At 44.6% G+C, this 27150-nt stretch overlaps 1 protein-coding gene across 4 annotated transcripts in view; it reads left to right on the top strand.

The window, feature by feature from the left end:
* The window catches only part of Sox6 (SRY-box 6), a 554993-nt gene extending 540712 nt beyond the window's left edge, over nucleotides 1-14281 (top strand). For all 4 annotated transcript variants that reach the window (XM_029480199.1, XM_021166060.2, XM_021166061.2 and 1 more), the window contains one exon: nucleotides 7874-14281. In XM_029480199.1, coding sequence (XP_029336059.1) covers nucleotides 7874-8177 — 304 coding nt within the window. In that variant the 3' untranslated portion in view covers nucleotides 8178-14281. The remainder of the gene's footprint in view (nucleotides 1-7873) is intronic.
* Nucleotides 14282-27150: the final 12869 nt, after the last annotated feature.

Here is a 27150-nt window from a genome sequence, read left to right as displayed (position 1 = left end):
TATGAAAAATACAGGTTCATAGTGCCCTTTCAGTAGGTTAGTCATTTAAACACAATATGGATTTAGGGCTGCATGATAAACAGCTTGTTCTAACCTGATACTGCATCCCTGAGATTGTGTTTATCTTTTGAAAAATTTAAATTTGGGAGCTTTTGTGATTCCTAGCCTTCTCGTGGCCCTGGGTATTGATTGACACTTGGTGGGTCTCTTTGACCGCAGCCTATAAGGTCGTCCGAAGCACTCTTCTGTTTCCTGGCACGGCGCTGAGTAGCTGAGCTGTAGCACTGTTATTTACCTTAGTTATCTTGCTGCAGAGTACATTAGAATGGGCCTATCCCCAAACACCACAGCACGCATTGGTACAGACTTAGAGTTTTATGTAGTCAAACAGAGTAGATTTGCAACTCCCTGAAATGTAGATGACTTGATGACATCTGTTGTTTACTGGATGCCTAGACTACACTAGGCATTTTGTATTTCCAAGACTCACAATCTATAATCCTCTAAATAAGATTCAGGAACTAAGGTTCAAAGAGTTTCTATGGCTCTCTAAATTGAAGAGACATCAAAACTCAACTCTAGGTCTTTGCCTCTGCCATCCCACACAGCAAAGAAACTCTCCTTACCATGTTATCTCAAAAGGTACCTCACAAGCTCTTCTGCAACAGACATGAGCATAGCTGTGGCTCACTAGGGGCTCATGGACCTTGAAACCAGTGTGGCCCATGACTGTGGGTGTGCTGGTTAAAGAGGTTTTACGTTCAGGGGTTAGGCTGCTCTTTTTTTTTTTTTTTTTTCTTTTGGTTTTTTGAGACAGGGTTTCTCTGTAGCCCTGGCTGTCCTGGAACTCACTTTGTAGACCAGGCTGGCCTCAAACTCAGAAATCCTCCTGCCTCTGCCTTCCGAGTGCTGGGACCACTCAGTGTGCCCCACCATTCCCGGCTCGGCTGCTCTTGACAGTGCAGGAAGACCTGTATATAAGGAAGGGCATCTTAGTGTATAGAAGGAGTCGGGCTGCCAAATGGCAGGCAATGACCAGAATGGCCTGTCCTCAATCTGCAGTGCTGAGTGTGTCCCTCTGCCCAGTTATGGTAACATCTGCTACATAAAGTTAGGTATTATCCCTACTCACAGATTCCTATTTTCTTTTAAATAGTTAAGTCTGATAGATTGGTAAGTCCCCAAGGCTCAACTTTGGAAATTGATCTTCATTAGCTCTAAGGTTACAACCATAGGAGCAGAAAGCAAAACAAACAAAAACTCAAGATCACTATTGACGTCTTGATGGGGCAAGATCGATTTTTATAGCTGATTTTGAAAAGACATGCATCCCTTTTGAGCCAGTAGCACTACATACATTACTTTACATTTCTGTACATTTAAATGACTGCATGACTGTAACTGCTGAGTTAGATTTGTTTTAAAACTTAGCAATCACAAAAAGAGTTCTGTCAATAGCATGTAATAGAGTTTCCCCTTGCCTGGGATTTAACCCCTTCAAATGGTAGATTAAGTATCAGGATTTTGTGATTATTCTGTGGATACAGAATTGATATTCACTGAGGCCCACGTAGCTATCGTGATATATTTTTCTTGGGAATCGTTACTCAAGCTGTTTTTTATTTGGAAGCACATGTAGTAATTTACCTTTGAACTTATAGGGAGTTACTTAGGTATTGCAGAGTATCCAATGGGGATGACATTTTAAGCAACCACAATGGAAAGATATTGAATTCTCATAGTATGCAATAGGCTCTGCTGAATGAAGAGTATATAGGTTATTGAAAATACATCAATTATATTAGATAGACACCATCACTATTTGAGGATTGACAGGCATAGCATTGGTAGACGTGAACCCACTTGTCCAACGGAACAGTTAACCAGGGGCATTGTTGATGTTTAAGTTAGGCTGATGTGGGTAGAAAGTGCATCTGCCTTAACACTGTGCGCACACCTCACAATTAGAACCCGAGCAGGACAATACTGAAGGCACTGACTCCGAGACAGCCAGTTTCAGCTCCAATGTTAGAATGCCTCAGTCGTTGTTCCTCAGAAGCCCCGCTTGCCCTTAGAATACTTCCTTAATCTCTCTGCTTGTCATTTTTCTATATGTAGAATAAGGATAACCACAGCACCAATAACATGAGTCCCTCTAAAGATGGAATGGCTTAGCATATGGAAAATGCTAAGAACAGTGTCTAACACGCAGACACGTAGAGATTGTTAAAAATAAATAAACCTGCGTCAGGTATTTATTTTGTACTACCTCAGAAGCACTGTTTCCCAGATAATTGTGCCCTAAGTGATCTAGAAATCTACCATTTTCATTTTAAATCTAAAGGGGTCAAAAGAAACCTGTAAGACACCGATAAATACTGGACACACTGTTTCCTGCACTGGCTGGTAAGGAACCAGCTTAGAACTCTCAGTAGATAATTTGCAAAGATGGCTTGTATTTTCACCCCCTCCTATAGCATCAGCCACAGAGCCATGCAACCTACCTCGAATTCTCGAAAGCCAAGCCCTGTGCTTCTGAAAGCTACACGGCTTCTAGCATATAAACACATAGTTCTTTTATTTCTGGCAAAGCCAGACTGTTCCAGAACCATTCTTGGGATTTAAGAACTTCCCCTTGGTGCTGAGCTCTCTCTAGCCCAGGTAATACCCTGTTCTGCAAGATGCATGCAAGCACTTCCGAGATCTCCTCAGCTCTGTCTTGATGTACATGCTCATTATTTGCAGAGACCCAGGCCTGCCAGCTATCCCTGCCTGTGAAATCTGCAGGGTTTGAATTTTGACTTTGAAATTGATCTGTAAAGGAAGGAAAAGTGCTTTCTAGGAAAATGATTCCTGATAGACAATGTTTGATGCTGTTGGCTGATTTTTTTTTTTTTTTTTTGGTTTGTTTATTGACTGAGCAGTCACTTGTTAAGGGCCTATTAGATATCAGTGAGATTCCCAGCTCTGTTCTAAATCACCAAAGCTTGAGGCATTGTTTGTATAGACAAGAGGTTTTTGGCACGTTCAATGGTTAGACAAGCCAGACAATGTATGACTGTGTTAGCTGTGAATAGTTTGTCACACCAGCCACAATATAGGTGGTGTTACACACAAAGAGTGCTCATCTAGACACATAGACATGAATAACTGAAGCTCAGGAAGGGAGTTTCCTATGCAGTAAGACCAGGCCAGCCACAGGCACCCTGGAGGGAGTGCCTTGAGGTTTGAGAAAGTCTGGCTAGTTAAGAGTAGATTCCCAACTAAGAATAAAGGAGAGGTCTGTGTGAGGGAGGAAATGTCAGATGTGCAATAATACGGAGGCAGCCACAGAGAGAGTGTAAGGTAAGCTGGATGGAGGAACAGCAAAAGTCAACCTTCTTCAGCTTAGACTGGTTGTGCTCAAGTAATTGTTTGTTTTAAGTCTCTAAGACTAAAAAATAAGATGACAGAACCAGAGTAGGATATAGTTTTAGACTTTATCCCCACAGAATCTCGTGTGGCCACAGAAGGGTCTTAGGTCTTCTGTGTTTCATGTCACCAACTAGCCTTGTAATCCTTAGCACATGACTCAGGCTCCTGGAGGCTTGGCATGCTGCCTCCCATGCAGCCACTTCCTTTGGAAAACCTCTCCAATATCAGAAGGCTCTTCCTCCTTCTCTGCCATGAAACCTGCCTGCTGACTTGTAGTTTAGTCCTGCTCATCTGGTCTGGTCACCTGTTTATGAGGACAGCCATTTAGCCTTTAAATATTGTCAAGTCCTTATCTTTTCTTTGTCATTGTCCCTCCCAGACTTCTAGTCTCATATCTCTTCTTGACTGAAATGTCCCTTATATTTTTTTTATTGGTTTTCCCTCCCATTTACCAGTTTGTTCCCACATCCACTTACTGGTTATATTCAGCAGGGACTTACTGAGTGTGCCCTGTGCTCAGGCCTTGTCTGGACTCAGGAGCTATGTTAGTGAAGAGTCCTATCCTTATGACACTGAAGTTCTAGTGGTAGAAGAAGTCAATCAGTCAATGAATAAGTAAGTATATAAAACAGCTACAAGTGCCTTCGGAGAAAATAAGGACGGGAAATGGCAGAGTGTTGCAGAGGTTGTTCCAGTGCTTAGGGGAGCCCCAGGACATTTTCCTAAGAGAGTGAGAACAAAGACTCAAGTTGGTAAGGAAGCAAGCTCTGCCTATGCTAGGCAGAGAAGACAGCAAGCCTTAAGGTCCCCAGACATAACTGTACCTAGCTTATTCAGGAAAACAAGGGCCAGAATGGCAGGAACAAAGAGGGAATAGGTAGAAAGAACAGATATCAGAGAGATGATAGAGAGCCAAACTGTGAAAGACCTTGTAGGTCATTGTGAAGTCGAGTTTTACTCTAGGCAAAGAGAAAGGGCTTTGAAGAATCAAAAACAAAGCAAAACAAAAGATACTGAGCTTTGGCCTGGGTTTTGAGAGGATCCCTCTAATCACTGTGTTGGGACTTGTCTTAGGAGGAACAGCCTGTTGCAAAGAGGTTAGACTCCTAGGATAAATCATATTTGAATTGAAGGTGGTTGGACCAGGTGTGTAGGAGTAGAGGTGCCAGGAAGTAGATAGATGCTAGATATTTTCCCAATGGAGAACCAACATGATTTGCTAATGGATTAGCTGTAATTGAAAGAAGAACTCTTACTAAGAATTGGCTTAAGCAACTGCAAAGGTTGGAAGTGCTTGTCAAGACCAGAATGGCCACATAAAGGCTGGAAATCCAGAGATGAGCAGAAGTTTGGTTTTACACCTGTAAGACTGGGGTAGTCCTTAGCATCCACATAAAAGAACACACACGTGTGTGTGTGTGTGTGTGTGTGTGTGTGTGTGTGAGAGAGAGAGAGAGAGAGAGAGAGAGAGAGAGAGAGAGAGAGAGAGAGAGAGAAATTAGTTAAGGAGGGAGGTACTTACTAGAAATACAAATGCACAAATGCTGGAGTGGACAGCACAGAGATACTGTTTAAAGCCACAGAACTGGATGAGGATCAAGCTGACTTTGCATTTAATAGTTTGGAGATTGTCGGTGATCTTCTCCTGAGTCGTTTCAGCACAGAACTGGGAGTAATTGAAATGGGTCTAAGGAAGAACTGAGTGGAAGAAATAAAGAGAGGGCCTCCATAGTTTTGTTTTAGAACATCAGAGAAGTGGAGCAGCAGCTGGAGAGGAGGGGAGAGTAGACATGATAGTGTAGATGGGGAGAGACCATGGCTGGAGGGAATCCTTAGTAAGCTGTGACAGAGGCCTCTCTGTCAGATTACTAACTTACTAAAAGTTGCACAGTGCAGGTAGAGGGTTGGGGTCAGAACCATGAGCAAGTCAGTTCAATGATGGGAACTTCCAGAAAGTCTCATCTACTGTGTCTAGTTTTCCCATCATATGAAAAACCATGTTGTCAGCTTAAAGTGAGAAGTCAGATACCTGATGAGCATCGAAAGCAGGAGAGAAAAAGGCGTGCACCAGGAGAGTGTGCTGTCCACAGCCTGGACAGCACCAGAGGCTAGTGCACAGTTCATGTTTTAGATGCAGAGAGCAGAAGCAGGGCAGTGTAATTTCTCCACCTAAGTTCATCTTAGTGCCTGGACTGAGCAGGGCAGGAGTGACTGACCAGCTAGTAAAGCAGCGTTTAGGCAGGGGTAGGTAGGGCAGAGGCCTGGGGAAGGACACAGCAATGCACCACAGAAGCAGCCCAGTGATGGGCAAACTCCGAGTCAGGAGAGGGCTAGGTTTTGGGCAGTTTACATTTATTTGAGACATAAAAATAAATGAGATACAGATATTTTGCTTAAAATATTTCAAAAATCAATCATCTGTCTTTGTGAAAAGCACCTGTTTTCTGTATTTAAAGAAAATGTTTGATAGTTTGTGTTGATCTACAAAGTTTAGATAGCTGTCACCTTATGATATCTGTAAAATGCGGGTGTGGTGGCACACGCCTTTAATCCCAGCACTCGGGTGGCAGAGGCAGGTGGATTTCTGAGTTCGAGGCCAGCCTGGTCTACAGAGTTCTAGTACAGCCAGGGCTACATAGAGAAACCCTGTCTCGAACAAACAAAAACAAAAACAAAAGAAATCTGTAAAATGGGTCAGGTAATTGTAATTAAGGCAATAATATATATATATATATATATACACATACACTTAATATAAAGTATATGTATGCTATAATTATCCATAGTCAGTTATAAATGCAATATAGTACCGCCTGCTCTGGGCAGGTTAGCATAAAATTTAATTTGTGCTAATTTACTTTAAAAATTTTTGAAGCATATATTTTTAGAATTTGAGAGGGAGCAGGATTTCATGTGATGTATCTACAAATAGATGTAACTTCTCCTATCACTTGCTTCCTTTTGACATAGCCCCAGCTAGCCAGGTGCTATTGCGTCCTTGGCTTATATCATCTCAGAGGTGATGAGACCTCAAGAGCTATGGTCATGCTTGTTGAACAAAGATATGTGTTGTTATGTGTGTGTGTGTGTGTGTGTGTGTGTGTGTGTGTGTGTGTGTGTGTGTGTACATGTTATAATCACACAAACATTTTATGTTAGTAAAAGTTTAAAGAATTGGAGATATCCCTCTGGTGACCGAAGGTCATTAAAGGCAGTATGAGCACACATCTTCAGGCAATCTGGCTTTTCTCCTTCTATAAATAAGGCTGGTTACCTCTGTGAGGAAATGACACTTATGCTGGAGTGTCCCCGACCTGACAGGCTGGCAGGCTTCTGTGAGAGTAAGGTGGATAAAAAGTCATATTGACATCGAAGCCTAATAAAAATGGTTCAAATGACCATTGACTAGAAGCCTTGGTTAAAACAAGGCAGAAGGGCCTTCTAGAACACCCCTGACCCATTTTACAAACATGAATATCACGACTCAGGAAGAGTTACTACATACATTGATGCTTGTGGTGAATCTTGACTATAATTTGCTGCCCAGAACCATTGAGGACCACCTGATAAATGACGTCTCTGACACAGTATCTGGGTTGAATAGAGCTTTAATTCTTGTGTACTGAGTGAAAGGAGAGACACTGTGGCAGCTCTTGCTGCACAGGAGAGCTTGACTGTCACAAGATCTGCTGGTTTGTTTGAGCTGGGGACACAGTATAAAGAGGTAATCTGGTGTGACTCAACTTGGCATCTGCTGGGATGAGGCAGGAGCAGCATGCCTGGTGTCTCTTATTATTAGGGTGTAAAGCTCACTGCTCTTTATTACTGAGTCCTCCAGCCCCAGCTTCATCCTCAGCCTCAGTGATATCCAAGATGATTATTCTGGAAGGACCCCAGCCTGGAAAGTCCAGCTAAAGAAACAAGGACACATTAGAATAGAGGCAGAGTGAATCCTTTGCCAAATGGGGCTATTTGGGACTTGCCAGGCCCTTTTCCATTTTTCTCTTTCATCCATAGTTCTCAAACCAAGTTGAAGACGACACCAACCCACTTAAGAGTACCATTACAACATGCCCATGCCTCTCAAGGATTTTTTTTTAATGCTGCTCTCTCGTCTCTTTTTTAAAATGGTCTCAGATGGACCTCTGTGGTCTTAACTGCAGTATTTGTGCCCAACCCAATGCCAAGTGTGATCTGAGCTCTGTGATATTTGCCAAGTTGAAGTTCTGCCTTTATGTTGTGAAACTGTCAGCAAATTGCTGCGTTGTATTATTTAACCACCAGCCACAGCTTTAGGAACAGTCCAGGGATTCTTCCAAGAACATTTTTTGTCACTTCTGGCCACTTAACATGTTACAGCGGGCCTGGCTTGGCAACTGTGGGTTAGGAGGTCCCAGGTCTCCTGTGAGAACTTACCGAGTCTCCCTCTCTCTTTCATTTTGTTTGTGGATCTATACAGGCAACAGCCTCAGATGCCCATCACCACAGGAACAGGTGTTGTGTATCCTGGTGCTATTACTATGGCAACGACCACACCATCACCTCAGATGACATCTGACTGCTCTAGCACCTCTGCCAGCCCCGAGCCCAGCCTCCCTGTCATCCAGAGCACGTATGGTATGAAGATGGACGGCGCAAGCCTGGCTGGGAACGACATGATTAATGGAGAGGATGAAATGGAAGCCTATGACGACTACGAAGATGATCCCAAATCAGACTATAGCAGCGAGAACGAGGCCCCAGAGCCTGTCAGTGCCAACTGAGGAGCTTTTGTTTGCTGAATTAAAACACTCTGACATTTCGCTCCCTTTCCCCCAACAACAACAACAAAGTTCTTAAAGAGCCCGCATGCATTTGTGGCTCCACAATACATCAGCAGAATGGTCTTAATTGCTTCGTAACGTGTGAGACAGATTACGTTTTCCTGATTTTTCATAAACTTGAGTTTTTGTCGTTACCGTTACTGTTGTTGTTTATTTAGGTGAAGACGTATTAAATATGAGACACCGGGACTTGGAAACTTATCTCTGCCCATCACCGTCTTATGAGTCTTACATTTCTGTCTTACTATTTTTCTTTTGGATGTTGACAAAGGGTTTAAGTTACTGTTTTAGATGGGGTTAAACATTCTCACTCAGGTATGCTGTGCCGGCTACAGGTTGTGAATGTGTTTTTATTCTGAATTACTTTAGAAAACAACTGAGGATTTTGTATTGTGAAACCGGACAAGTCCACGGCGTGAGCGGCTGCATATAGAACATGTTCAAAAGGCCTCGGAATTCCATTTGTTTCAATGTGTAGAATTCAACTTTGAATGTGCCAAACTTTTTTCATAACTTTTGAATCTTAACTATTTTAAAAGTCTTACAGGAGACACTGCAAAGTCTTAGACAATCTTTGACATCTTAAAATAAAATAGCAAACCACATTTTTTTTTCCAGAAAATGGTGAAGTACTCAGGAATCTGGAGACGAGATATTGTAAGGAATGAGCAAGGCTGCCACAGTGCGTGAACCCAATTGTGTTTGCCTCTTGATGTGCCATCAGTGTGTGGCGTGGGATGACATAGATCAGAGCAATCACCACACCAGACACCGCACGGTGGGCTCCCCTGTCTGAGACCACACCAGACACCGCACGGTGGGCTCCCCTGTCTGAGACCGCCTCTCACTACATCCATTCTTACCTTGCCTTTGCCCTGACATTCAACCTTAACACATTGTTCTCTTAAATAATTTATTCATTCCAGAATGTCAAGGGTCCACTTACTATTTATTTTAAAAATTATTGGTGGCATTAATTTAATATTTTTTTTTTGCCCTCCTTGCCCTTTAACCTCTTTTTCCTGCTGGATACAAAAGATGTACATAGCAATCCCATGTCCCCAGAGTCCCTGGAAACATTTCTGAAGTGATGCTAGTACATGCATATATTGTTGTTTTTAAAGACAAGTGTGTAGCTGGCTGCAGGGTTGTGCATCTGCGTCAAGGTATCCTACATTTAAACCTGTATGCCCCCAGGAGTCACCGTGACCTTGGGTCTTTGACTAGAGTTTCTCCCTCCTTGAGTTTTTCAGTAAACAGTAGAACCTGAGTTCCATTCAGCAGTGAGGGTCAGCAGTGGTCACTGCCAGTCAAGGAGCCTCTCACAGCCACTCTGAAGCCCAAGGACCATGGGCCACACGGGGTCTACTTTGGACCCGGCGTGCTGTCACCTTTATTGAGCTACCTGGTCCCAGCTGGCACATCCATGGAGATCTTTGCAAAACTCGAAAGGTTGTTAGACAACTCCGAGGAAAGCCAGGAAGAAAGGAAAGCACAGGCAAGGGAAGCATGGGTGAGCTGCCAGCTCCTAGGGACAGATGCGAGAGGTACCCACAGCCCCCCTGAAGACCTAGCCTCCAGTGGCTACTCGTGACCACTGCTGCTGTAAGCTCTTGCCACTGAAGGTGAGCTCTGGAGACAGAGACATGCTGCAGGGCTGAGAGGTGTCAGGGCTCCCTCTCCCATCTCCTAACTACAGGCAGTTCTACTGTTGTGAGTTTGACCATCCTGAACCCAGGCCTGTTGTTTACAGGGGGCCTTACCCAGAACCCTTCAGTGGGAGGTGTCAGTGAACAGTATAGCCTAGCATCTAAGCATCAGGAAAGAACAGCTCCATCAAAAATTGAGCCATTTTGTCACTTGGGAAAAAGTAGTAAAGCTTCATATTTATTTAAAGAGTGCTCCAGGCCATAGCTAATAGCAATAAAGTAGGTCTAGCCAAGAGATGACCATCTGAGTCATTAGCTGTGAGTGCTCTCCATAAGCTGTTTAAGGTACTGCTAGGGATGTTTGTTCTTGATATTAACTGGGGATTTTGTTCTTGTACATTGATTTCATATGAGGAGGGGTCACTTTTCAAAAACAAAATGAGTATTTATTATGTCTTACTGATTTCTCGGACTCTCTCTTCCTCAGTTTCTCCTCATGCTTCCCCACATCTCTTTGGCTTCTGCTCCCATTGGTATGTTTGTTTTTGTTTTTGTTTGTTTGTTCTTTTTTTTTTAAAGAAAACTGTGCTGCATAGGTAGAATGTTGTATAGCTAGCATTGTATTGTATGTAATTAATTTTGCACAAAGGCAAACATTTAGCACAGTAGTTAATTTTGTTTGTTTTTATGACCATGCCAAAATAATATTCTGGGCTAGTAGAGAACAAAAGACTGTTCTTTAGGATTGAAACTTGATTTTGCTTGTAGTAAGAAAAAGAAAAAGAAAAAAAAATCCCACACACTCACAGATGTCGTTTCGTAAGTGTTACAAGCACTGGATATAAATGGTATTTTTATCACTGACTAATGTGAAACTGGTATGGAAACTACATGAACAAAAGTCACCTGTTTCGACTCGTGTGGGCTTGCCTCACAGTTGCCGGATCTGAGTCATTTTTACGTCTTGTTATTTCATTTATTTATGCAAAATACATGTGTGTAGGAACGCTCTGTGTCAGCTCCAGCTCGGCCTCAGCACTGGGGGCCAGTAACTTCTAGCCATATTCTCAAGTGCAAAAGCTGTCCGGGAATGACTGGGTATGAATGCCTCTTTCATTGGCTCAGACAGTGATGCTGTATTCAAATCTAAATTTTGTGCATACACAGTTTATTCTATTTATTAGCCACACTTGGCTCTAAATATCCATGGGAATGGAGAATGACAATCACAGAGATCACTTACATCAGTGGGGCTTAAGCAAAGTTTTTATGACTTCACCATCTCATTTTTAGAGTTTTCTAATTGTGTAAATATAACATAGAAATAGAATTTATTTTTGGTTCATGAATTCCTAGTGACATATAAGTTATGAATCTTCTTTCTGTTCTCTATTCATATGTGTTGCTCCACACTAAGAGCTGGCCCATCACATTTCGTGTGGACAGAGAGTTATCAGCTTCAGTGAGGCAGTGTCTACCCTCAGCCAAGACAGCAGGACCCCTACCTGCTTCTCACACAGTCTGGAACCCGCTGGTCCCCCAGCTCAGACTCCCCCTAGTTCTAAATAGAAAGCTGAGGAGTTGCACACACTGAGTTTCCAGCAGAGTTAAAAGAAAGTCAGCTTGCTTTGGGAATCCATACCTGTCTGTCCAGATAGTTCTGTGGCCCTAGAATGGCAAGAAGCAGGAGTTGTAGTTCAGAGGTAAAGATCTGCCTGCAAGGTTAGTATAAACCCCACAGCACCAGTCAAGGGCAATCTGAAGTCACCTTCTTACAATGTTCCATTCCCCAGTTTACACTAGCTTTAAATCAGAGCCCAGGTTTGTCTCCATCAAAGAAGTCACAGGATCAGGTCTTTCTTTGTCAACTGGGAACAACAGCATTGATAGACAGCCTACTTAATAATGAACAGGTTCTATGGAACAGGAAGGAAGGGCAGAGAGGAAGGAACACAGGGACACAGAAAAAGGTTCTTCCATGGACATGAGAAGCCTAGTTGGCAATTTCTCTTCCTCGCTGGCAAATTCCAGGCCATGTTGTTTTCGCAAACACTCTCTCAACCTTTCAGGTTTGCATCATGAGCTATTTGATACCTTCTAGCCTGTCCTCAGCCTGCATTCCTTCTCCAAGGCTGACACCAGCTCTCTTCTCCAAGGCCTGACACTGACTCCCAAGCCAGCTTCTAAATTCAGGTGTGGGCTGCCAGTGCTGTTCCACTTGTCAAATGCTGGCCTCCTCTGGACATTTGCCCTGTGTGAGTGAGCCGGAGGAGTGCTAAAAAAAGGTGTGATCCCTCTAGGGCTGACACCAGGCTCCTGCAGAGCCAGGCTACATCTCTAGTATACAGTCTCTGAGCCAGGAGCTCAGCAATCAAGGGTGACCACCTCCTTCAGTAGAAACATGGCCTGGTCACTGCTGATGCCACTAAGGAGGGTGTTGCTTTCCAGTCACTCAGTTCCAATAAACTGACTTTACCAGCTCCTTAGGGAAAGGCAACACACATCACTTCATAGTTTTGAGCCATAGAAGTCCTGTACCAAGTGCCAACAACAGCAAAGATCTGCCTCTACAAGAATCAGTTGAGATGATGGCCAACCAGGTCTTCCTCTTTACTGAGAAATTGGCAACCAATTGGCTGGCTGTGCCCTTGCCTGGTGTGCACACTATCCTCTAAGGATCGGGCTGACCCTTGAGCTCATTCTCCAAGTGTAACAACAGTTGTGGCCTGGCTTGTCTCACTTGCCCTGCCTTTTCTTTAGACCCTCTATCCCTGATGTGGCTTCTTTGTGAGCAGGTATTCCTCCTGCCAATCATGTTGTTTGTAACGCTGCACATGATGGTGGGTCTGCACAGCAAAAGTAGATTGAAAATCATGACATTGCAAGCATAGTTCTTCTTTGTCCCCATTCTGACCTTTCCAAACACCTATAAACTGGCACTCTCGAGGGCAGAGGAACAGGGATTCAGGGAGGGATGGAAAAGTCAAGGCTTCCCGCAGATTTCCATCTATTGACAAAGAAGCTGGTGGAAGGCGAGTAGGTGATGTTTCTTGCTGGTCTTATTTCCACAGAACTGTAGGTGTAGAGTAGGGCTTCCATGTGTGGCACTCTGGGAGTCTGGGGGATGTGCAAACATTTAATTACCATCACTATACATTGCAGGTCTGCTGGTGTGCCTCCTCCATTGTCTTTCTTGGTCAGAGAGCATTTACTCTGTCTCCTATTAAAACTCAGCCTTCATTGTATCCTCCTCCAGCTTGTAGCACATTAGAATGTTTTTAGCACTTGTTTTTGCTCATTCTTGTATTTGCCATGTACAATTCTGAATTACCCTATACAAGCCTCTAAGCTGTTACTACATAACTTATCTTACTGTAACCCTTTTCTTTGCCTACATTGTAATTTGTTTGTGATGTATATTGTGAGATTGTATTCTATGTTAATTTAATCAGCACAACTCACTGACATGCTGGACTGACATGCTGGCTGCTGTTTTGAAGTATAAAGCTTGTGTAGGGCTGTCCGGACAACTACAACTCTGTTGCCAAGGTACTGTGCATTGGTTCCCATAGCAACACTGTGGGTGTGACCCTTGAAACTCTAGGGACATTCGGCACACCCTCCAGTAAATTTTAAGTGCAGATTTTCTTTGTTGAAACTCTATGAATACCACAGGTACCTACGTGGCCCATGGCTGGTAACTATTTTGGGCAATTAGAAAAACAAACAAGCATTAAAAAACTAGTGTCTATTGCTGCTTTGAATATGTTTGAAAGTCTGAAAATGTAAATAGTTTATCAAAAAAAAATCTTGTACAGTCCAGTGTAAAGTTTTTAAATGACCTGAAGGGTTACCATCACAGCTTTCCCACACTCTCCTCTGGATAGTGATAAAGAGAAGTTTGCTAAGGACTTAAAGAATTGGGAAAAAAAACAACAGAATCTCTTCAAACGCAAAGGAGTGGATCACTGCCCCTAGCTTTGTCACATACACAGACCTCTTGGATCTTATTGGACAGTATTGGCATGAGACAAACTCAGCATGGAACACCCTCCAGTGGGACTTGTCCAGGGCTTTCCAGCTCTGCCTCACAATTAAGGGACAGGATGAGATAGAAAGGCGTGCTGTCTTTGTCTATCCTGGAATACCTTGGCACCTTAGCTACTTTCCCCCTCTTTGCACAAGGTGCTTTCCCGGTATGTGTTAGACACGCCATCCTTGGGTGATAATGTATATGCCATGAGAGGGCTCAGGCCCGCGGGGGAGTGTCTATAGGAACTGCCTATTTATGCTCATTTACCTCAAGACTGTCCTCTACCCTAAACTAGTTGTCATCACTCCATCTTTTGTACTGCTGTTGACACTTACCAATTAAAGATAAATTTTGTTTTATGACCTCTGTGTTTGGCTTAATCTGTGCCCTCAAACCCTTCCTCCACAGAGTACAGCAAGACCCAAACTTATGGACACCTCATGCTAGAGCCTGGAGGTCCCAAGCGTCCTACATGGTGTCTGCCTGAACTCACTGCAGGATGGAGGGGGGGTTGGCCTGACAGCTTCACAGCCCTTCACCTGCTTCCTCTTATAACCCACACCACTGCAACAAGAAACTCTGTGACTTTTGATAGGAGGAAGGAGCAGGTGTGGATTCTTCCAGAGAAGATGAGAGGGAAAGTCTCTCCCTGTCTCCTGACTTCTTTTTGAGCGCGAATGAGCTAGGACAAATGTGGAAGCCCTGGGCACCAGCCTCTCTAAGCAGAGCAGCTTACTGTGCATGAAGGTGCTAAGCATATGCCTAGTGGCTTCTGCCTCCTACAGGAAGCTCCTTCTACAGTTCGTGCCCCCAGAGGGAACTTCTGCTCCCAGTAATAGTGGCTTTTAGGGTGTTTACACACAATTGCATGGGGCTCAGAGTCTGAGGGGCCAGAGTGAGTGGGCCTTAAAATAGACTTGTCAAATCAGAGCTACAGCAGGCCAGAGTAACAGAAAGCGTGAGGGCCAGAGACCCAGTTGCTTCTTTTCTTGGTATTCCCTATACAAAAGTCCTCTTTAGAGAGAAGCCAGGAACCTGTGAAATTTTATCCCAAGCAAGTTGACACAAGCTGATTAAATCTGCAACCATGCATCTCAAGGCCTCCCTCCAACACCCAAAGGCTTTTGCTGGTTTGTTTTCTGCTTTTATGGGGGTTTGTTGGTTTCTTTGTTTTATCTAGGGTTTCATGTAGCCCAGAGCGACCTGAAACTTACTGTGTAGCCCAGACTGGCCTTGAACTCACTAGGATTGAGGTGGCACTCACATGCCACTACCCCCACTTGCCCATAGGTCTTGAAAATCCTAGGTAAGCCTGACATTAAAGAATGGACTTAGCAGTCACAGGAGTCTGGCTTTGTTAGCTAACTCAGTATTCCCTTCTGTCAAATGGGATCTTAGCCTCTACCTCTTAGGGTGAGAGAGCTGGGGATGGGAGCAATATGGAGTGAGGTGGCAGGTATAAGATATACAGCCACAGGACATCACGGAGAGCCTGACCACAGGGCTACCTGCTACCTCTGAGCCCACCTTTCTCTCTGGCAAATGTCTGAGCCAGAGAGAATGGTGGGCTGCTACCTACTGAGCCGAGTAAAGGACAAGGCCTGTCTCCCTCTTCCAAGCTGCTTTCTCCCCCAAGCCATCCACTGCCACAGCCTTCACAAAGCCAGGCCTGCCTTCCTGTGCTTTCCTTTGTCTTTGGCTTGTCACTGAATACCACTTCCTCCCTTGACAGCCAAACCTCTGCTTACCCAGTCTCATCTTGCACGTGATCCTAAGTACCCACAATTCCTGGCTGCTTCTCTCACACTCTGCTGCTTGTTTTCCAGCCTGGACCACACAAAATTTCCCTTCTGAGGAAACTCTCACCCTTCTGTTTAGAAAATTTCCACTTGTTTTTGACTCTGCTTTCCATTCCCATGTCGTCTCATGTTTTTCTGAGGATGAGACTAAAACTCAGAGAGGTCAAGTCCATTTCCAGGGTTTCTGGCAGTGTGCGTGTAGCTCTTTCCTTAGAAGGTTCCCTCTGACTCTTAATTTGTTTTATGTATATGCCTACCTGTATAGACATTGTATTACTTTTCTCAACATCTCTGACTAGTTCTTGACAAAAGCATCCTATCTTGGCTCAAAGTTTGAGGGTGTGGTCCATCATGGCAGAGGAAGCATGGCTGCAGGAGCCTGACCGATGAGCATAGTGCATCCACACTCAGGAAGCTAAGGAGAGCGAATGCTGATAGTCCATTCACTTTATCCCTTCTATTCAGTGTAGGACCCTCTAGCCCATGGAATGGAGATACTCACATTCAGGGTGGGTCTCCCTTCTGGTCAACTCTGGAAACTCAACTCACAGTCACACCCAGCAGTGTCTTAGAGGTGGTTCCAATGGCAGTCAAGTTGACAAGGACCAACTGTGACAGACATTCTCCCTCCGGTTGCCCCTCATATGCTGTCTAACTGTTCCTGCACCCAGGGTAGAGTATGGCCTATTTGCCTTTACAACATGGCGGGTGCTGTATGTTAAGAGTATACTGCACGTGTGAGAGAAAGAGGGCCAGGCCAATATTGTGTCTTCTTTTATAACTCAGACTGCAAGTCACAATTCGCACCCAATTTGAAAGTAAGGAACACCAACTTCACCTCGTTGGGGGAGTTATGGAAGAAGGGTGTGGATGTTGCTGTGACCCTCTGGTACATCGTCTGCTGTCTGAGGGATCTGCCTGCTTACCCTTTCCCTGGCACCCCACCTCCAACTACGTCTTCCCTCCACAGGACCTTGCATGGGGCCAGTGTTGACACCAGTGCCTGAAACTGACATCAGTGTCTTAAAACCGAGCTGTGGCCCAACCCTGCCAAAGCCAGTATGTTGTTACCAGGTCCCCCAGGCCCCAGAAGAGGCCAGCACCGAGCAAATAGCTCAGGGGAGGCAGAACATTCTCAAATAATTGTGAATTAGAGGCATTGAAGTTATTACAACCTTGAAGAGGGGGGTTGGTTCCCTCTAAGTCCAGATACTTACAGAAATGTTGAACCAGTTTAGAATCATATTATGGTGAGTTCCCTGGGGGTATTTACAATAGAATTTGACTAATATTCATTCCTATACAAGACCATCAAAGAAACTAATGTCACTCATCAGCACAATACCGGTAGCAACACAGATCCTATATTGATGTTTCAGTCGGCACGGCAACAAAAGATGCCTTAAACAGCAATAATCAGCAGAAAAGCCACAGAGTCATAGAAAAACAGTTTAACAGTTTTCTGGCTCAGAAAATATTGGTGCCGTGTTCTAAACAGTCCTTAAAAGACCCACTCGTATCACCAACTACACTTAAAATGTGAGGTTGAAAAAAAAAACAATGTAAATCTCAACAAAATCTTCAGAGTTCTGATCTTGGGTCAAGGCTGATAGGCATTGTCATACACACTCAAGCAAGGGTGGTTACTACTGCAGTCTTCACTTTGAAACTTATTTATAATTCTATTGAAAGTAGCAGTACACATGAATTTCTGGTGAGCCCTCAGAACTCCTTTATAAGTATCATAGGGAATGGTGACTCTTTCTATGAGTTGCCCAATAGTGCAAGCCCCCTCTGCCCTTTGGAAACTAAAGAAGTACTGTTATTATTATTAATGGGTTGCAGAGACAGGTGTGAAAATTAAGACAGAGGGAAAAAAATCCAAAGAATTGTATGATCACTCAAGAACAGTCAGGATACTGAGCCAGGGATAAGCCAGCTGTTCAGCCATGATACACTATCCTGCTGTCAGGGCTTACAGGGAAATTAGAATGCATTTAATTGCAAAAAGTAATCATATTCTATATTTGGATAAATACCCCCATAAAACCACGTGCGATTATTGCCCATCTTAAAGAAGTTAATTCACTAGGGAAAAATGCTTGTGAATGTTGAAAAGAATAACACCTGCTGAATGCCTGGACTTGGGCCACTGGAGAAATAAGTAAACCCACCAGTGGCCATAGTTCCCTGTGCCCAGGCCTCAGCACCTGGGAGTCTCCATTTGCAGAGGTAACGAGGACCTCCACAGGTGCCAGGAAGACAGGTTGTGGGTGTGCTGGGGTATACGAGCCAAGCACGCCTGCCCTGGACAATGCTGTGGAAAACATAAGTGGCTTTGGACCTTAAACTGTGTCAGATAAGATGCACCAAGGGGGATAAGTCTGCAGCTATAAATACAGCCCAGAAACTGGATCGGCTTGTAGGCTGTTGAATTTCAAATGCTTGCCAAACTGAGTGTGATATCTGGGGCTCTCTATTTTTGCAATGCTGCTGCAAGGGGTGGCAAAAGTCCAGTTAATCTAAACAAGAAAATCCGGGAAAATGACAAGCAGAAGAGGTAAACTGGCCCATCAAAACTTGGAGCTGAAATTAACTTGGTGAACTTTAATAGGCTGCTAGGAGGAGTTTAAATGGAACCCGAGTCATCAGTGCAGCAGCGCCTTAATGCTGACAGACTAAAGAGAGGATTTGCTAGACAAGGCTGAAGATTGATTAATGACTGACTGACTGACTGACTGATTGATTGATTGACTTCTGCAATATTAAGATCTGACCAATCAGACATGTAAGTTGCAGTCAATTTTCTGATTGGCCATCTGTGAAGTGCTTGGTTCAGAGAATTAAAGACACCTGAGACCCTAAAACAAAAGAAATAAAAACCACAAAATATGGGTGAAGTTGGGCTGGAGAGATGGCTCAGTGGTTAAGAGCACTGGCTGCTCTTCCAGAGGTCCTGAGTTCATTTCCCAGCAACCACATGGTGGCTCACAACCATCTGTAATGGGATCCAAAGCCCTCTTCTGGTGTGCCTGAAGACAGTGACAGTGTACTCATATACATAAAATAAGTAAATGTTTAAAAATATTGTTGAAGTTAAATATCAGTTTATTTAGGCTATATGTTATTGGCTACAAGTGATGGGAAGGAAGCCAGCTTAAGCGGTTTACAGAACAGAAAGGGATCAGTGACTTAGGTAACTGAAACATACACAAACACATACATACCCACTCATGCATATGTACACACATGTGCATACACACATACATAATATGCACACATATACACAAATACACACAAATACATACACATATATACAAGCATATATACGCATACAAACAAATATACATATATGCATACATACATACATACATGTACACATGCATATGTAACACACATGTATATACCACATATATTCCATATGGCTTCAGGTCTGGTTGGATAGAGTTGTTCAACAAGGCTGAATGGAGACTGTCTTCATCTTTTCCTGATTCTAAAGTGAGAATACTCTCAGAAGTCTCATCCCATGGGGCAATGCTCCCCAGTTCCAAACTTCTATAAGGTCAGCTTTGAGCTGAACAGCAAGAAAAACCTGTTCTTTCTCCAATATATGTTCCAGACTTATGGAATTCAGTCTCCTTGGGATGGCTTGCATGGCATGACTGTGGCAGAGCCTGTCACTGTGGCCCAGGACAGGAACAGAAGCAACCCCTTCCATCATCATATAGACTGAGTGGATGAAGGTTGATGTCCCAAGAAAAACCAGGTGCCCAGAGAAGGGTGCTGGGTTGGGTGTCCCCGTGCCTTGCACAGGCAAGCCTTTGTTAATAGCAAGTGGAGTCTCCAGGCTTCTTTTCAAGGGACCCAGTCAACATCACCATGGTCCTGTGTGAGCATTGATCCCCTGCATTGTTGGCAGCTTGGTGCTGACTTCGCCTGTTCATCTTCAGCAAGTAGCAGTCTTCAACATGGTTCGTGTCAGTCACCACACAGAGCTATCTGTCTCCAGTGTACCTGTCTTCTCATGAGAGAGTGAATAAAGCTTTGAGACCAAGGTCTTACTTAAGGTAGCAGTAGAGAGTTAGCTTAGAGCACATGCCTCTGACTCTCTATAATAATGCAAGGATTGTTCCAGAACCTCTGATATTAGGACTGAATCTAAAGTTTGTAAATTTATTCACTTAATTCAATTGTCATCCTGGAGGCTTACTTCTGAATATGTTCGCCCTTTGCAGTTCTTTCTGAACTCTAGATGGCAGATTCAACTCTGTTGTTCTGATTCAATCTGGCTTCTCTCAGCTTCTCACTGAATTGCTCAGCTTGGCCTCAAACTAACATTCGAAATTTGTTCTGATCTCGCTCCTAGTTCTCTGGCCTCAACTGCCTCTGCTGACCCATACTGAACTGCATGAACTCACTAACAAACTACACTCACTGCACTGCACTCACTGCACTACACTTGCTGCACTTACTGCACTGTATTCGCTGCACTTACTGCACTGCACTCACTGTACTCACCACACCGCACTTGCTACACTCACTGCACTGCACTCGCTGCACTCACTGCACTGAGCTCACTGCACTCACTGCACTGCACTGCGCTAACTGCACTGCGCTAACTGCACTGCACTCACGGCACTGTACTCGCTACACTCACTGCACTCACTGTACTATACTGTGCTCACTGTGCCCACTGCACTCCACTTCACTCACCACACTGCACTGACTGTGCTGTGCTCATTGCACTCACTTCCAACTCCCTGAAGAATTCACTGACCAGCCTTCACTCTCCCTATGCTGCTCTTAAACAGCTTTTCTCCGAAGAGTTGGCATGTCCTCTCTATGACTCATTCTGTCAAATCTTTCTCTGATTTGTCACTTTGTCTGTCCCTCAACTAGATAACATTGTCTGGGATTAAAATTGTGTACTAAAGGAGTCCAGCCAGAGAGATTAAAGATGAGTACCAAGGGCATATCTGTATTTAGAAGTTCTTTCTTTGGCTGTAATCAGAGCAGTCATGTTGCTGGATTAAAATTTCTCTACAAAGTTCACAGAATAGACCTTTATCTTTCTTACATAAAAATGGTATTCTCTAGAACTTGGGCCTGCTTCTTTTGGGGAAATAGGTAGGCCTCATCTATAGGAAAGCTTAAAATCTACACCAGAGCTTGCCTATGAGTTACCTTTGCTGTGAAAAACCACCGTGTCCAAGTCAACCTAGAGAAGAAAGGGCTGATTTGTACTTACAGTTCCAGAGGGACGAGTCCATCATGGCAGCAAGTGGTGGGCATAGCAACAGGTATGGATGCAAACAAGAACAACAACAACAAGCAAACAAAACAATCACAGTTTGAAATACAGTCACAAAGCAGAGAAAGATAACTGGGGTAGGGCCAGGACTTAAGCTTTGGAATTCCACCTCCCCCACCCCCACCCCAGTGACATACTTCCTACAGCATGCCACACCACCTAAATCTCCCCAAACCACCACCAACTGGGGACCACCACCAACTGTCAAATACCTCAGACAATGGAGGACATTTCTCATTTAAGCCACCATAGCATATCTAAAGACTGTAGCCAGTCCTCAAATGCACTTCAACATGTATTTCTGTAAGGGAAATCTTATTAAGACACAGCTCCACCTCCTTTTAAGTGCATCACTGAGGCTACTTCTTTTATGTGCATGACAGAGATGAGTAGATGCAATCCAAAATGTGTGAGAAGTTAGGCTCTTTACAGAAAAAGTTTGCCACCCCCTACCTCATCTACCACCCACCCTGGTGACCCATGATGGCTTATCTTCACTGTCAACTTGATTATATTTAGCATCACCTGGGAGACTGACAATGCACATCTGTGGGTTTGTCTGGGATGGCTTTTGGAGGTGAGAAGCTAAAGGGAGAAAGACCCACCTGAGATGCGGGTACGCTGTCCTGAGTACTGGATGATCCAGGGAGCCAAGAGAATGCCAGCTCCCCCTTTCTCCGCTTTTTGGTAGCTACATGGTGGGAACTGTTCTGCTTTGCCACACCTTCCTGCTTGGTGGACTGGTGCCTCCAAAAGATTGAGTCAAAAGACTCCCTCCCTCTGCAGACTGTCTCTGTCAGTGGTTATTTTGACCACAGTAACCAAGAGGTGTCTGGTAAGAGCTCTGTCTCTGAGCTTCAGCACAACACATCTCTAGCACTATGGATCAGTGACAACCCCCGGCTCAGATGTCTCCCCATGGGTACTCCATCATGATCTTCAGAGAATGAAAACTGAATAGGTAAGGAGATTTTGGAATGGGCCAGCTCTGGGGGAAATCGGGCCACACTCCAAAACACACAGGAGGGGGAGGCATGATTCCTAGGTAGGTTAGAAAGTCCCATGACTCCCTGGAGCTAAGCTGACTCCACCTACAGAGAAACCTCAGAGAAACTTAGCTCTCAACCATGGCTGTGTTTGGTAATTTATTCCTTTCCTACCAGGCAGAGGTACCTACCTGAAATCTCCAAAGGCTACTAGTGAGTTTGAGGATGACTTTAATCTGTTGCGGAAATAGTTGATTGAGCTACTTTCCTATTGAAGACTTGATGTCAACACTCAGTCATCCAAACTTAAGGACTGGGCATCCTAGTGCTCTTGGCATTCCCCAACTCCCCTGCTTTCCTGATAGTCCTTCAGGGTCTCCAGGCTTTAGGAGTTCCTTCTGAGCATGAGCAAGTGTCACTCTCTGGACTTTTACATCCAAGTCTATCCAAGCATTCCATCTGTGGTGCTCTGAATGAGAAATGCCCACCATACTCTCAGACTTTTGAAGACTTGGTGCCCAGTTGGCCCTTCTGGAAGAAGCTTGTCCCTGGGGACAGGCTCTAAGATCAAAAGCTTTGCCCTAGTCAAGTTCACTGTGTCTGCTCCCTGTGTGTGATTGCTGATATCAGTTCCAGCTCCCTGCTCCAGCCGCCATGCCCATTTTCCTGCCATGCCTTCCCACTACATTGGACTCCTATCCCTTTGGAACAACAAGCCCTGATAGACTCATTCTTCTCTAAGTTTCCCTAGTCACAGCAACAGAAAAGCAATAACACACCACCTCTGGCTATAATGGCCTTTCTCAAATGGCAGCTGTAATCATGCCCCTGCTGAAAATCACTGTGGAGTTGGAACCACCTCTGCACACCCGTGTCTGACCCAACCCTAACCCAGCCATCCCCACGCAGGGAGCTGCTCACTTTGTCTCCAGGTCATCTGCACTTAGCACTGGGCCAGTCTCCTCTTCAGCACAATAAATGTTTACAGGACTTAAATAAACACAGCCCAAGCTCTCATGAGCTTACATTCCACCATGTAAGTGGAATGAAATCTGCCAAGATGCTACACGTGGGCAATTCCAGGCCTCCAGATGACCTCACTTCCTTGTGGCTTAGAGTTCACTAGGTGTGTTCCCTCCCCTTCCTTCTGGTCTTTCTCCATTAGCATCCCCCTGTTCTCTTTCCCAGAGGAAAGCAAACCTGATTTTTGAATTTTCCAGGGGTGAGAAGGCATATCACACTTCCTACCACAACTTGGCCCAAACAAGACACCCAGGTCTTCAGTCACCTTGCCATGCCTTTGGAGGCCCAACTCATTTTTAGGTTATGAACTTTCAATCTTCCAGAGTTTTCCGTGTATTTAGTGTTTTTTACAGCAGCAGTTGGTTTTGGGGGAGGGGAAGCAGTGCAGGGGAAGAGAGGGAGAGAAAGTTTCTTTGGTTTTAGCATTACCCATACTGTATTAGGTGTGAATTTCTAAGAAATTACGTGGTGGTGAGGTTATGATTTTCACACCATGGCTGGAAGCAACATGAAAATATTGCCTAATGCAACTCCACATGGACATATGAAGTTTCATTCCACCTCATACATGCAATTAAGAGGCTCACATAATGAAGCTCTGTGTGTACAGCGAGGCAGAGGACTTTTGTAGGTGAAAGATAGCCAGTCAGGGTACCAGACTGGCAGTTTAAAGACCTAGTCATTAAACAAAGGCAGCTACAAACGGCCTACTCTAGCCCTCTACCCCTAGCCCTAATGTCTATTTTCTGGTTGTCTGTTAAACAGATTTATTGACGGGCAGGATCTGTTCTAGTTTGGTTTCTGCTGCTATGATAAAACACTAACCAAGACCAAGGTGGTCAGGAAAAGGTTTATTCAGTCTCCCAGGTCCCAATCCATCACTGAGGGCAGTCAGAGCAGGAACTAAAGACAGGAACCTGGAGACAGGAACTGGAGCAAAGGCCATGGTGGAATATGGCTTCCTGGCTTGTGTTCTCTGGGTTGTTCGGCTGTCTTCCTGACACATCCCAAGTGTACCTGTGTAGGGATGGCACAGCCAACACGAAGCGAGACCCTTCTGCAATCACGAAAAGGCCCCTAGAGATTGTGTATTGGCCAATCTGATAGAGTTCCTCAACTAAGATTCCCTAAGTTGAGGAGATCAAGTTATGACAGTATTCTCTTGCTAAAGTGCCTTGCTAGATCATCTACCAATGCAGAGGGGTGGAGAAAGTTCTGAGCTTGGAATCAAGAAGGACAGATTTCAGATTCTACTTTGTCACCTGGGTCAACTCAGTAAGGAGCACTCTCTCTCTCTCTCTGTCTCTCTCTGTCTCTCTCTGTCTCTCTCTCTGTCTCTCTCACACTCTCTCTCTGACTCTCTCTGTCTCTGTCTCTCTGTCTCTGTCTCTGTCTCTGTCTCTGTCTCTGTCTCTCTCTCTCTCTCTCTCCCTGAAGGTTTCAGCCCCAGATGAATGAAAAATGAAATGAAATAGGACAGACATGACTGCTAGGTGTGGTGGAGAAGAAGGTTAACTGTAGATAAGACAGAGAGCATAGCCAAAGGCAGGGACATCTGGGAAAGTTCAGAGTGAACAGGACTCTGAGTTTGGTCATGTGTAGAGAAGAGGGAGGGGAGAACCAGGGGAATAAAAGGTAGAAGAAAAAGTCTGGGTAACTCAAACAGCTGGAAAAGCATCTGGGAAAAGGGCAGCCCAGTCTCTGGTTTGGAGAAGTTTAGGGTAGAGGGTCACCATATTCCCTGTAACAATCCTTCCTGTAACAGGAAGGGACTGAAGAATACTAGGATGTGTTAAATAGGCACCCGGTTAGCCTTTTGTCCTGGGTTTGAGACCCACCTCATAGTAGCAAGTTGGGTCTGTTGCAAATTCAAGTTGGAGATTCTGACTGTCTCTGAGGATGGGATGGGCAGGACTTGTTCTAGCGTGTCTTCCAGATGACTGGCACTTTCTCCAGGCTGAGATTCACTCACTCCACTTTCTTTGTGTAAATGAGAAAATCTGAGCCCTACACAGCTTAATAGCATAAGAACTGAAAGACTCATAAAGCAAAATGCAGAGTAGATAAACCGTCTGAAGAGATCTGATCCATTACTTCAGAGAGTTACCCATAATCCTTTAGTCTGAGTTCTCCACATCTGGACATGAGAGGGGACTGGAAAGAGAGATTCAACTGAAGATTGACTTAGAACAACAGAGTTCTTGCAGTGTTTTAGAACCAGTGTTCAGTTGTTTGAATATTTACTGAGGGGCTAACCTACATGATGCATTGTGTGGGAACTGGGACAGTGTTGGGTTAACCTGTCCTACACAGATATCAGCTTAGTTCCAGTACCCAGTCCTTTGGGCCTTGTCTTCCTCTTCACTGGAGCACAACATTCTATTCCTCATTTTTGGAACTCCCTCTTGGTTGGGGTTGCCAGGGGGACCCTCAACCTTCACTTGAATGCTAGAACATGAACTGTTTGCTCAAACTTCCTTGCTCATCTGCCAGTGAGTGCTGGGCCCCAGGGGACTGCACTCAGCTTCCGAGATCTACCTCCATCCTAGAGTTGGGTTTTGCAGGGCACAAGCCCTTCACTCTTCCTTGAAACACCTCTGGCACATAGCAGAGACTCTGACATGGTGCAGATGTTCTTCAAACCCAAAGAAAAAATTGCTTCTTCTCCAAGCAGATGCAGAAGGCCAGTGCCCCTTTCAGCACTGAGAGGACAGAGGCTGCTAGCCCCACAGCACCCTGGAGATGGCGAGCATCATGTCTACATGGTGAGTTCAGCAGTGATCCACACAGAACAACCCTGTCTAGCTACTAGACTCTAACATGACTTTCTGTAAAAAAGAAAAACCTGCAGTGGCCTAAAGGCACCTCTGGCCACAGGTGCTAGTTCAATGTGACCAGGGGCAATGAGAACTGATTTTTGTTTTATTTAATCTTGCTTTTTTATTGCATTTGTTGGAGGAGCAAGGTCTCATGTAGCCCAAACTGGCCTTGAACCCACCTGGTAGCATAGAATAACTGAATTCCTGATCCTCCTACCCCCAGCTCCCAAGTGCTGAGATTCTGGGGACATACTGCCACAGGCCAGCAGTGCCACTTTGGACCTCATGGATGACTTGAACTGTAGGGTCATTTTAGGAAGAAGCATTACATACAAAAGCTTGCTTGGGAATCTTCAAACAAGCCTTTCCACAGCTGACAGCATCAGATGGGTATTTCTGCTCTGGGATCTACCCACATCCATAAAACAGCCCGAATTAAGCCCAAGAAAGAAAAGCACAGCCCAGCAGCTCATGGAAAGCTGGATCCCAATAGTTAGTCTCAGTCATACCCAGTGGGGCTACATGAACACAGGTGGATTCTTCCAGCAGGTATTCATATTTCTAATGTCTCCCATATGGACCTCTTTGTCCCATGTGAAACCAGTTGGGCCCATGGACTATGAATGTCCTAAAACATTGATCTGGATAATGTTTCTTTCTTTTTTAATGGTTTTAGAGCTTTATTATAAAAAGACAGGGGGAAAGAGAGAAGGTAGAAAGAGGGAGAGAGGCCAGCCATGGCCATGTGGAGAGAGGGGGAAAGAGAGAGAGGGAAGAAGTCTAGAGAATAAGAAAGGTGAGAGCTTAAATAATGTGTTCCTTTCTTTAAAATTTATTTTTTTATTGTCTGGGTGGGGACCTGGAGACCTACAGAGGCACATGGTTCAGGAAGTGCCTGTGTGAGTGTCCTTGGTGAGCTATGAATGTGGCACAAGGCTCCTTTGAGTTGTTGGACAAGAAGCTATCCAGTCTGTGTCACTTGCTGGGATGCCATAGAATGTGTGGATGGAGAGAGCAAGGAGGGGGCTTTTGGAAGAACCGTTTCCATCAAGGCCTCTGGCCATCCACACAAGCAGAGGCCCATATCTCCTGCTCCTTAAAGATGGCCATTCTTGGTAGCCTAGCCTGGAGTCTCCAGAGGGGCTCACTTTCTGAATGCAAAGGAATGAGCACAGCAGGAAGATGAGCCTGGGAGGCAAGACCAGAACAACTCTATACAAGAGTGGGGCTGAGGGTGCCATAGCTAGGGGGTAGCACACTTGGGGTCCTGAGCATCCAGCAGGCCTGTGCTAG

Source organism: Mus caroli, chromosome 7, assembly GCF_900094665.2.
Source record: "Mus caroli chromosome 7, CAROLI_EIJ_v1.1, whole genome shotgun sequence".
Taxonomy (NCBI): domain Eukaryota; kingdom Metazoa; phylum Chordata; class Mammalia; order Rodentia; family Muridae; genus Mus; species Mus caroli.
Note: the sequence above shows the minus strand (reverse complement) of the source record. Positions and strands in the feature narration are given on the sequence as shown.